This window comes from Sinocyclocheilus grahami, unplaced genomic scaffold (genome assembly GCF_001515645.1).
Source record: "Sinocyclocheilus grahami isolate Dianchi unplaced genomic scaffold, SAMN03320097.WGS_v1.1 scaffold20.1, whole genome shotgun sequence".
Classification (NCBI taxonomy): Eukaryota; Metazoa; Chordata; class Actinopteri; order Cypriniformes; family Cyprinidae; genus Sinocyclocheilus; species Sinocyclocheilus grahami.
The window spans coordinates 2310724-2323923 of record NW_015505199.1 but is presented as its reverse complement, the minus strand read 5'-3'; the positions used below and the strand labels follow the sequence as shown (position 1 = coordinate 2323923).

Here is a 13200-nt window from a genome sequence, read left to right as displayed (position 1 = left end):
AAGAATTTTTAAAGCTTTTGAAAGAAGTCTCTCATGTTCACCAAGGCTGCATTTAGTTAATAATAAAAAACAACAACATTAAATACAGTAAAACAGTAATAATGTGACATTATTACCATTTAAAATAGCCTCTTTATTTTATTTATTTCTGTGATGACAAAGCTGAATTTTCAGCAGCCATTCTCCAGTCCAGTCTTAAATCAAAAATCTTTTGTAACAGTATAAATGTCTTTACTGTGATTAATGTGTCCTTGCTGAACAAAGTGTACATTTAGGCTAGTAACCGTAATTTTGTGAGTCTGGTTCCTACTAAAATAAACGGTGACCACTTACAGCATACATGCAGTGTAATTTTAAACATACTGTATATATTAAATCAAAAGTCTTATTATGCTTAATTGCTTAAAACTTATAGACAAATATTGTGTTTGTTTGTTTTATTTATTTATTAAATATGCAGGAGCTGGGCTGGACAGTAAAGGAAAAATTTATCTAAAATCTAGGACTGCCCCCTAATAGTCGGCGAGAAGAGGCTTGGTCAACCAAAATTTTATTAGTTGCTTAGTCGCAAAAAAAAAAATCCAAAGGAAGTGGTGAGGTCACACAGTCCGTGACGGACAGATCGTTAACGGCTGGATTTTGTGGTAATACAGTACATCCAAATGCTCGCCTATCATTCAGCGACCTCAAATATGGCTTATCATCTGAAATATGTAAGTAGTAGCAACTTTACATGGCCGCTCAATCTAATGTTAACCAAGAAAAATGTGCGCTATTCAAGTGTCTATGCGGAATGCATGACAGATGGAGGCGCCGGTGCAGTCACTTGCTCTTAAAATACTCCGTCATTTTTGTCATACACATAAGAGTAGTACATCTTTCAAATCTGTAAAGCCTCTACGTTTATTTGTGTGCACTGACTATAACAACAAAACATTGTGCTTTTGTAAAATAATGAAAGCAAACAAGATGCGCATTCTGCCGTCTCGGCCTCTGTGAACTTGAACGTGAAACTCCGTGCATACTGGCCTTACAGACATGAAAAATACTACTTTCAAATGAAACAATTCAAATCTGAAAAAAAATAATAATAATTATATATATATATATATAGATTCACAGGTGCATGTGTGCATGTTCATCACTTTATAGCATATGCTCATATATATATATATATATATATATATATATATATATATATTCTCAGTTTATGTAATCTGTATGAAACTTGTATGCGCATCCACTACTGTGGAGATGAGTCAGTGTCGCTGAATTCATCTCTTAAGCCGAAAACATTAATTTATCAATAGATTATTAAAATGTTAATGCAGTTTAATCTTACTGTTTTTCCCTAACACATTTATCATCATTACTTTTGCCGGTGTGCTGTGACAAGCTATATGCGTGTGCTTGAGTGCTTATTAGGCTATGTAGGCAATTAAAGGCTCATTAGCATGATTTAAATGGTTTATTAATAAATGTGCGATTAGTCGACTAATGCTTAAAATGAACGACTACTAGTCAACCAGAAAAATCTTTAGTCGAGGGCAGCCCTACTAAAATCCATAAATACACTTTTATATGAATTTTTACCTAAAATCTTGATGCTGGAACAAAACTTCATCAACATGTCAACCATTCAGTTTAGTCCCTCCCAAGTCAAAAATGTAAGTTTATCCTGAGGCTCTGCAACAGACTCAACCATGACTAAAACATTTCAAAACTGCAGCACGGCTGCAACGAAGTAGCAGTCAACACTCTCCTCAAGAGATACTCCCATCTGCTGACCTTCTGTATCAAAGCCTTACCTCAAGACAGGGGCAATTTGACTGACCAAAACATTCCTCTGCTGCGTGAACGCAACACGTTTAGGACGCCTGCTCTCCAACCCTTGCCAACGGGTAAGAAGCTTACAAGATTCAGTGCCAGATAATTAAGTGTATACAGTCCCCCCGAAGAGATACGCACAGCGAGGCCTAAAATAGCCATTGTGAAAAGAGCTTAGTGCAAAGAGGCAGGAAGAGGGAAAATGAGAGGGGATTTCACTGAACGGAGATCAAAGTAGTAAGCATTCAACAAGCAGAGTTTACTATGATCAGCCTGTCGACCGCAGCGGGACACAATAGAAAGGTCATTGTTAAATAGGTTGTGCAACATACTCCCAAGAACTCTGCTTGAAACACACTCCAAACTGTGGTGACGCCCAAAATCTCATCAGATATGTGCAGCTTACACTGTTACCATAGTGAGGACAAACATTCGAGTGAAAATTTGGACTCATATTCAAACATACACATTCCTAGATGCATGCATTCAAACACACCAAGAATGATTTTGTTTTGACAGTGCGAGATACATCTCATCAATCTCAATCCTGTCAAATTAGCCAGATGGTGTCTAATCTCGCCCGGACAAATCTCTGTGCCGCACAGAATACAAGACCTTGCCAAGGGTCACAGTCCAGCTCCTCTGAGATAGAAACAACTCCCAGTCCGGGGCAAAAAGACCAAGCTAGTTTGATTAATGAATTACTCCAGGGTTACTTCACTGGCAAATCAAGCCCCAGTGATTACTGCCATTCTTTCTGTGTCATTTGACTGTGGTTTTTCAGTGAACACCGGCTTCCTGCTCTCCACACTGGTGCATCTGTGTTTGGGGGGCGGGAGGGGGGCGTTGAGAATGCAAACTTCATACTGCTGGTTTAGAGGTGTGCCTTACTGGCATCAAATCACTAAACTCTGTGCATGAGACTTAAAATTGGTGTTATGCCAGAAGGTGGAATAGTGCCAAAGAGTGTGTGGCGTAAAGGTATCCAGAGAATGGAGAATGTGTTGAAAAATGCTTTAAAAAATTAGCCAAAGGTCAAGTTATTGTGCTGATACTAAAGGGTGCATTTTTCTTAAAAAAAATCTATAAAAACAAATGATATGCAGAAGGATATTATTTTTAACCCATTCAGACCTAGTGTGCATCCTTTTCTCTGTTTTAAAAATGTTTCTGTATTTAGTGCCAGCCAAATCACAAGACTATATTGGATGCAGCTAAATCACTTCACGAGTGATTTGAGCTTTTTTTGTACACACACACAATAATAATAATCCTTTAAAATGAAAAGCATGATGGCCTGTGACCAAATGGTGAAAAACTAAATTTTAACTATTAAAGGTTCGAAATACATCACAGTCAATGAGAGTAAGTGTACAATAAGTATAAATGCTTGGCAAGAAATCTTTATTGTTTGCCATTAAGTTTTTAACGATCTAACAGTGTTTCATGTGTTTACATTAATAATATTTTAGTGAACAACAATCAAATTCAAAATAAATACTGAATACTTGGTATTAATCTATTAATATGATAAAACAGCACACTACATAATAACAACCTAATCATTTTGCATTAGCTTCCAGTGTCCTCCAGAAATAATCTATATCCAATCCATATGTACAATTATCTGCTCAGACCTAATGTTCATTGTAATAATATAATATATACTGAAATAAACATTAAAAAGCGGGAGTTTTATTTACAATAATTCACGGCTGTATTTAGAAGAGAAATAAAGCATGGTCATACGTTTGTGTCCTTGTAACAAAATTCAAGTATGAACGTGATATGCAAATCATCCGTGCGATATTGTAGTTAACTTTTTAGTGACCATAAATGTAATTTAATAATCATATTTCATAATCATTCGGACTAAATTGAACCGAATGAGCGTCATCTTCCGCCATGTGTAGTTCAAATGTATTTAAACAGGCTCATCTACGTTTATACACAGATTCTAATGGAATGGTTCTGAACGACATACCAGTAGGATCTGGACTCCTCCGGATGCTGCAGATGATCGCTGGAGTCCTTGAGCAAAGCTGCAATGCGCCTTAAAGGACAGACCCGACACAACGACCACTTCTGAGATCAGGCACAACATTACTTGTACAATCCCACCGGACCATTACTATTTATAACAAGGAATCGATGGGTTAAAAAGGCCTTGTGTTTGCCCGACAGAAAGGATCACTGCCGTGTTGACATCATCATGTATCTCCGCTCTCTAGCTCTTCCTGCCAACTTGCAGCTATTCACCTGACCAATTGAGTCGCTCTGATCGAGCCCTCGTCGCGGCTGGCCAATAGCTGCGCAGTGCGGTGAGTTATGAGCTGAGCGGTGTTCACCGCTCTGCGCTGCTATTGGCCAGTTGTGTCGTGGGTTCGATCAGAGCGACTCAATTGGTCAGGTGAAAAGGTGACCGTGCATGGGTTAAGACCATAGACTGCATAGGTTAAGACAGATGACACGCGTCAAGTAAAAATGCACTCAGGGAAGTTTCGTATAAAATATTGCATAGAATTTATCCGGTGAAACATATATTGGAACGTTTTAAATTGAATATTGACTACTCCTGTGAATTTTGTAGTAATGAAAAAGAAACTATTTTTCATTTATTTTTTCATTGCATCTACACAAAGATATTTTGGGTTGATGTTGAGAATTTCAATACAAGAAAACTTAATACAGCTGTTAAACTGGGTGGGTCTGATATAATGATATATGTTGATGATTATGGGATAGAAAAGGATCAAGTGTATATTATTCAATTACTGGTTGTAATGGGGAAGTTTCATACACACAAAATGAAGTGGTCGGGTGGTAAACCAAATTTTTTTATATTATCAACGAATTTAAACAATACTGTAATATGGTATATAAATGTAAAACAAAAAAAGCTCTCAGGACTTCTAACATTATCTGCAAATTTGAAATAGACCAGTAAACTGTACCGTCTTCATTATTTTAGTGGTTTTATTTATTTATTTTGTGTTTTCTTTCTTCCTCTGGCTAATTTTTTTTTTGACTTGTAATCTTGTGGCATTTATATGCAAAGCTGTATTTCTCTTACTGTTATATATGTTCATATGCAATAAAAATAAAAAATAAAAAGTGCAGTGGACTTGGAGTTCCCCTGGAAGAGCCTATGTTTGCAATTCTCTTGTGCTGTTCGATGGGTGAAAGGGGTCGTGCAACTATAGCAAACAGTCTGGGTGCTGTTGCACTGCATTTTCCATAATGGATGGAAATCTTTTACAAACTGTGCACAAAATGATGGGATTATTGTCGTCATCGTTAGGCAGTTTTATGTCCCAGGTTGTATTTATTTGTTTTTAATACTTTTTGTTATGAAGGTCATATCAACATCTTGTTTTGCTTGATTTTTGTTTTATGCATAGATTGTATTGTTTTACTGTCATTCCAGGTATCTCTATGAAAATCCATCATAAAAAATGAATTACGGTATATGTAGAGCTCTAACTTAATCTAACTGTTACATTTTTTTAAAAAATGGTGAAGACCTTAAGATGAAATATGGGATGTGATATGTATAGAAAACAAAGAAAATTACGGTAAATATCAACTGTGAATCTTTCCAATTTTCATTTCCAATCAAGCTGTGTGCGTGTTTTTTTTTTTTTTTTTCAAATTATGCAAAAATTGTGAAAATATTATTGATTGGATTTGGGCTACAGAAAGACAGAAATGACCAAATTTTCATGTAACTGATGTATATATGCCGTTTAAGAGAGATTATTTTCATAAAATCCAGAGGGCAAAAAGTGTCCATAGTTGAAACATCCATTAATTAAAATAAAAAAGCTTCAGATTTTTAAATAATACCACTGTAAATGATTTTATTACAAACTGAGATACATGTTGTTAGCTTTTTGTAAAAGCAGAAATTCCGCCATTTCAGATCTTTCCAAAACTCTTTTTAAGCACATAAAACACACTGCATGCAAGTTCAGTCAGATACAAGTAAGAAATCACAGTCTTTCCATAGTCCTTCATTAGTCTGAAGAGAATATTAGTGTTCTTAATTGCTGAAAGAATCAGGGAAAAATATTTTTTTAAAGGAAGACTAAGTCCAATGTGAGCCTTTACACAAAGGCTGTTTCACTGGAATACTAGGCTACATAACGAGTGCTCCTCAAGGAAAGAACCAACCCATAATGCACTTGATTCCGGATAAAGAATCTCTTAAGGTGGGTTTCTAATAGACACCTGCCCTACAGCAAACTCAGTTGTTTCGAGTCTAAAACGTTTCCAACCACAGTCCCCCAGCTGTACAAGAGTTCGTCAGATAGAGATTGCTACCAGCCACGAGCGGGTTTCCAAGTGTCTATAATCTTCCCTTTAGAATGGACAAAATAAACCGGATGCATCATAGCTGTAGCACAAGCCTGTCAACAAAACATACAACATCAGCTTCATTGTATTAACATGTGTCATGTTAAGTTATTAAAAACAGAAGAGAAAAAACAATGTACCTGCCAACACTGATAGATGGTGTGGCAAGCCCTTAACCCTAGGCTATGTTAAATACGGACTCATTGCACTGAGGATAAACAAAGCTTGTGCTGACCAGGTTTTTTGTGCAGCAAATTATTGGAAATATTTTCTTATTCAGCCCAAGTCAAGTTAATAATGTTGTGTAGTAGTGGAATTATGCACTTTATGGCAACATCAATCAATATCATTGTTTACTCTTGTACAATAAAAATTTGGATACAGTGTTGATGACCAAATGTGTGTCCTGAAGGAAAACAGTCAACGACTTCTGATGCACAAGCAATGGCTTAGTCAAATGGAGAATGTCCTTTCACACAGTTGAATTCGGTGTGTTTCTGCGTGCTTTGTTTGAGTGAGTTGGTGAGTAACTCACATGGTAAGGCATGAGTGTGAGGAGTGACCCCAGTGGGAACTGCTTGAAGTCCAGTTTTCCAGAGATGGGCTCCACCCTGCCGTGCTCCTGAGTCATAGACAGCAGTCTGCAAAACAGACGACACCCTTCATGCTATTTTTATATCATCTGACTCAAAAAACCTCCTTCTTGCACTGTTGTGATGTAAAATAAACATCTAAACAAATACAAAAAAAAAAAAGGATTATGCAATGTCATGACGTTTTTAATATTTGAGAATGGATTTAATGCTTAAATATTTATTCTCATATGAATCACATTTTGAATGTCAATTCAAATCATTCAAAAGCTATGCAGACAGGGGGCTTAATGTAAATCTAGAGATGCACCACTATTACAATTCAGGCTAATAACAATAATTTGATAGTTATATTTGTTTTGGTAGATAAATGGCTGATATTAAACATTATATACTGTCTAAATAGTTTAATAAAATACTAAAAACTACAATCAATCATTTTAATAAAATAAACTGAAATGCACATTTGCTAAAGAATACATTTAACAATGTTGTTAAATTATTTGTGCTCACCAAGGCTGCATTTATTTAATCTAAAAAAAAAAAACAGTAAAAACAATGTGTGAAATATTATTATAATTTAAAATAACTGTTTTCTACTGTAATATATTTTCAAATGTAATTCATTTTCTGTTTCTATTTTCAAACCTGAATTTTCAGCAACATTCAGCACCAGTCATCAGTGTCACGTGATCTTTCAGAAATCATTCAAATATGCTGATTTGTTGCTTAAGAAACATTTCTTATTATTATCAATGTTGAAAACAGTTGTCAGCTTAATAAAGCTTTTTGTGAATAACGTGATGCATTTTTTCAGGATTCTTTGATAAATAGAAGGTTCAAAAGAACAGCATTTATTGGAAATATATATCTTTTTTATTTCTTTAGTCACTTTTGATCAACTTTATGCACTTTTGTTTTTAAATAGTATTAATTTAAATCAAATCAAATCAATTAAATAATCTTACTGACCCCAAACCTTTGAACAATAGTGTAAATGTAAAAATAATGGAAATTAATAATAATTTAATAATAACAACTAATTAAAATGTCCTCTATTTTCAAAATTTCATTATTATATACTATTATCCGCCAGTAACTTATATGGTACCACTTGTGCATCCCTGGAAAAAATACAATTCTCATTTCCAGTCACATGACCTCTTACTTGAGTTCTGGATGCCCTTCAATGATGGCGTATCCTGTAGGTAAGCGCCCCCCACCATCATGGCTGCCCACCCACAGTCTACAAGTAACTGGTTCCTGTGTGGGTAGTGACCTATGACCCGCGTCAGCACCCGTACTGCAACATCCTCAAGTCTACAGGATCCAATGAGGGACTGCTGCACGTCTGGACATGCAACGGATAATATTATGATTCAAAACAAACTGATAACATCACTGCTTACAACGATTCAACAGGAGAACATGGCAATACAGACCATAAAATATGTAGTTCCCAGGATGCACCTCACTCAACATGGCCATGTCGGGGACTGGGTGGCTACAGGAAGGGGTGGAGCCAATGCTGGATTTGGTACCTTGTATTCCAGCAGCCTTCAACCTATGGATAGCAGAAACAATACAAAGCATATTAAGTAGGGATGCACTGATACTAAAATGTTAAAAATTACAATAAGCTAATGATAATATTCATATTATGCCCAACTGTTAAAGTTACATGCTTTACTGTCAAAATAAATTAAAAATAAAACACTAAAAGCTAAAATCAATTATTTTAAATGCAACAAGTGAATTTAGACATCACCATATAATATATAAAATATACAATATAAAAATATTATACACTTATTTTTTGCTAAAGATTATATTTATTAGTGTTGTTAAATTATCAGTGTTTAAAATTATACGCTTTGTTGACTATATTAAAAATACTAAAAAAAGTGATACAATTATTTTACATGCAACACATGAATATGTTGTACAATATAAAAAATATTTAAAGATTTCATTTATTAGTGTTATTAAGTTATCAGATTTTAAAACATTTTGTTGTCTAAATAAAAACAACACCAAATTAAAATCAATTATTTTAAATGTGAATATAGTCAGCATAATAAAATTGAATATAGACATCACAATTTTATAATTTACAATCTAAAAAAGAAAATGTATAAATAAAAAAATCTAACAATTAAAAAATAAAATCATTTAATTTTAAGACTATAAGTGAATAAAGATGGCACAAAATTATAATGTACTATATAAAAAATATACTTATTCCCAATTATTTTTTTGCTAAAGATTGTAAATTATCAGTGTTTAAAATGATATGTTCTAAAGAAATCAAAGAAAAAAAAATACTAAAAATTAAAATCAATCATTTTAAATGTTAGTAAACTTAGGCAGCACAATATTATAACGTATAGTATATATATATATATATATATTTTGTAAAAGATAACATTTATTAATGTTGCTAAATTATCAATGTTTTTAAAGATGAACTTTAAGTGAGCGTTAGATGATGTCAGCATACTTCTCCATGAACTGCAGTGTAATCATAGTGGTTTCCCGAGCAACGGCTTTGATTTGCTCCTCCCCCTGAGAGGCGTAGGTGTTCCCGCAGTGGGCGTACATTCCCGTCAGCTCCACCCCTGAAGTATCTGAGATCTCGTGGGCAAGCTGTAGCGCAGCTGGGTCACAATGAGGAACACCCGCTTTCAAAACACAAAACAAACCAATTTATCTTACTGCACTACATCGAAAACCACACTTCAAACATTTGGACATACATTTGGTGAACTCCAACTTCAAGTGTTACCTCTCCCATTGTCACAATCCAGCTTCATCCACACCTTCCAGACTTTTCCCTGCTTCAGAGGTCTCTTCTTCAGTTCCTGTAGGGCGAGGCGGTTGTCCACCACGGCGTGGAATAGAGAAAGTCTCGGACAGCTCAGCACAGCTCTCCACTTTATCAAATGGCAGAGGGTATGCATACAGTATATCATCATAGCCGTTATCAGCATCAAATGAGGCTTCCGCTAGAGTAGACACAACGATACAACGACGAGAGCCTCCTGTCATGATGTCCGCACATTCCCTGAAGACATGTAACATGAATGAAGAAAGAAACAAGCATTATAACATTAATAGTTAATGATGACACCATTTTTATTTTGGGGTTTAATTAAATGTTCCTTTGTCCAAATACTTTGTTTTACTATATAAATGGCACTTGGTTTGATATTTTGTTATATAATAATCCAACATAAATATTTGAGTGTCACAGCAAAGGGTCTGAATACTTAGGACCATGTGATATTTCAGTTTTTCTTTTTTAATAAATCTGCAAAAATGTCAACAATTCTGTGTTTTTCTGTCAATATGGGGTGCTGTGTGTACATTAATGAGGAAAAAAAATTAACTTAAATGATTTCAGCAAATGGCTGCAATATAACAAAGAGTGAAAAATTTAAGGGGGTCTGAATACTTTCCGTACCCACTGTATATATAGTTTAATAGTTTAAAACTTCTTTTTGTGAAATGTTTTGCTTTAAATGTGTGTTTGTGCTATTTTATTATTATTTTTTTAATAAATGACACTTGGTTTGACATTTACTTATTTTTGTTATATAGTAAAACTTTAAGTGCACTAAGTATCCAATACTATTTGGCAGACGCCAGTCAAAATTACTAGTGAACAAGACCAACCTGATAAGGGCATATAATAAGAGTATTTTGCAAGCATTTTCAAGAGGTTGGAGTTGTTGAGATGAGACTCTTACAGTGTTTTGTGTGTTTTCATGTGAGGTCGGAGCTGGAACCCTAGACTGAGGAAGCGCTCCAGCATGCCTTCAGCGTTTCTTCTCGCTTGATCCAGGTCTATGATCAGTGCTGGAGTACGAAGGTCTTTGACGGATTCAACAGTCGCCATTACCCAAAAACTAGAAGAAACTAAATATATACAATAACACATTTAAGCGATTTAAATGTAAACCTGCACAGAGGGTAAAAAGATGCAGGTTGTGCAGGTAAAATAATTGCAAGTTAACTTTAAAATCACATAATCTAAGCATCTAATTGCAGTTGTAAATACATTTGAAAAAGATCAAGTAAACATGAGCTTGATTTATGGTCAACCCCTGTCAAATAGTTATGATACACTGATGATAAACTGTAAATCGCAGCTTTTCTTTCCCTTACCATAAAGCAGAGGCTCAACTTCTGATCAATAAATGAGAGAGAGAGAGAGAGAGAGAGAGAGAGAGAGAGAGAGAGGCCAGAAACAACACAGCGATATAAGACCCGATTTTTCTAACTTAAAGCTCCTGACAATATTTAGGGAAAACATAAGAAAAACGTTGATTTTTTCCCCCCCTCATAGAAACTTTTATTATTCATTATTTATTTTATTTTGTATTTTTCAAATAGCGTTAATGTGTATATCTATTTTTTTATTTAACCATTGTCCAAGACAGACATTTAAATTTTAATAAAAAAAACTAAACAAAACAAATCTGTAATAATCTACCACAAAAAAACCAAAAACGAATTCTTATATTTTTTAAATATTGTGCAGACTTTTAGGTGTACACGCAAGGAATATTTTGTAGGTTTACTTTAACCTCTGTATTCATATTTGTATTGTCTTGGTTGCACAAGTTATTCCCTTAAAAATGTATTGTAAAATGTAATAAGATTTCAGGCAAACATTGTCAAAATGTATTATTATATTATATTATATATGCACGTCTGGATATGCAACGGATAATATATTATATTATTATATTATTTACATTTACATTTATTCATATAGCAGACGCTTTTATCCAAAGCGACTTTTTTTATGCAATTCATCATAAAGTGGCAAATAAATGCAGAAAGTGCTCATAATACAAAGTTTCAAGCATTGTTCAGATTAGTACAAGCTAGACTTTACAAGCTATTATTTTATATTATATCACTGATACTTAGAAAAGGGGAAACAAGTCATAGTTTGGATTAGATTGTTTTGTTGTTGCATATATTGTGTTTGAATATGGAAGAGTCAAATTGTTCAATAAACAAAAGTATTCAGTCTGAATCTGAAATGCACTGAAGCAATGTTAACTGGAATCTGCTCACATCTTTTACATGTTTTTGTCACGTTCCAGTTCAAAGTTCAGCGGCAGTGAAGCTCAGGCTGTATTGGGATTTGTGAAAGACTCAAATGCAATGAGAATGCTGAAGACTGCAGGTTAAATATACAGCATTCTTTAACTTAATGTTATACAGTAATGCTGGAGTGGCTGTGTGGACATTTCAAACAGTCGACAAAACCTTCATCCCACATTCAGTCTCAAGATGATGTCGGTGATAAATCTTTCAAAATAGCATTTTGCATTTGCAGCACTGCATGGTTTGGCTGAATGTGTAGTTTGCAATCAGTGAACATCAGAAGGTCTAATCTAATGCCCCTGATTAACTTTTTGTTACTCATTAAAGTGGATTATTTCAAAGTCAGTTAATCAAGTGGCTAATTAAGGCATGTAGTCATTAACACTAATCCCTTCTCTCCCCCTTGGATAAAATCCTCAATTACCAGAGCCCTGTGAGAGTATCAGAAAGACCTTAAGGCCTGTTTCACTTTATCCCTTGATGTCTTTCAAAAGAGCTGCAGGCTGTATGGTTTTTATACGTCCAGTCTTTTCAGTCCATTCTGGTTGTTGTGGTAATGCTACTGTGATAGGATTTCAAATTCCAGTCATCTTATACAATACAGTTTAAGTGTTTCTTATGGCTGCATTTATATGATTAAAATAAAGTAAAAAATGATTGTAAAATATTCTTTCATTCTTTCTTTTTTAACTAGATTTTATAATGTAATTTATTTCTGCAATGGCAAAGCTGAATTTCCAGTCTTCAGTGTCACACGATCCTTCAGAAATCCTTCTAATAGGCTGATTTGGTGCTGAAGAAACATTTATTTTTATCAATGTTGAAAACAGATGTGCTTCTTAATATAGTTTGTGGAAATTGAGATTTGTATGACTTTTCCAGTCATAAGATCTAATTTTTTAAAAAGTATGCAATGTGTTGGTGACCTGTTCTGAAAAATCAATGTCTTAAAATTCACTTTTAGTGATACGTTGACAATTGTGCATTATTTGAAACTCTTCTTTTTGTTCTCCATGTGAAAGCCTTTCTTCACGCTCTTCCAGTTGTGATCCATCTGGTGGAATACTTCATATCTAGATGATATATATATATATATATACCTTGTTGTGATAAACTCTTGCAAGATTTGCATTTGCAGCTACAACTAGCTAGGGGGAGCTGCAGAACTCAAAATACACAAACTGTTTGTTAAGGTCACATGACTTTCAGTGACAACAATGGTAATACCATTAGGAGACATAAGATGGTGCCAATAACACACACACACACACACACACAAACAAGCTGTATTTAGGAAAACAAG

The 13200-nt window shown here is 34.5% G+C and overlaps 2 protein-coding genes across 3 annotated transcripts in view; both read right to left on the bottom strand.

Annotated features, from left to right (window-relative positions):
* LOC107556157 (protein FAM126B-like) overlaps nucleotides 1-4064 on the bottom strand; it is a 20372-nt gene extending 16308 nt beyond the window's left edge. For both annotated transcript variants that reach the window (XM_016239205.1, XM_016239213.1), the window contains exon 1: nucleotides 3812-4064. The gene's annotated coding sequence lies outside the window, so the exon portion shown is untranslated. The remainder of the gene's footprint in view (nucleotides 1-3811) is intronic.
* Nucleotides 4065-5678: 1614 nt separating this feature from the next.
* LOC107556140 (D-threo-3-hydroxyaspartate dehydratase) lies at nucleotides 5679-10980 on the bottom strand. The gene is given in 10 exon segments (XM_016239180.1): nucleotides 5679-6236; nucleotides 6719-6824; nucleotides 7945-8002; nucleotides 8005-8127; nucleotides 8219-8340; nucleotides 9277-9457; nucleotides 9562-9686; nucleotides 9688-9840; nucleotides 10526-10684; nucleotides 10944-10980. Coding segments are annotated over 9 exon segments (1107 nt in total). The 5' UTR covers nucleotides 10675-10684; nucleotides 10944-10980; the 3' UTR covers nucleotides 5679-6146.
* Nucleotides 10981-13200: the final 2220 nt, after the last annotated feature.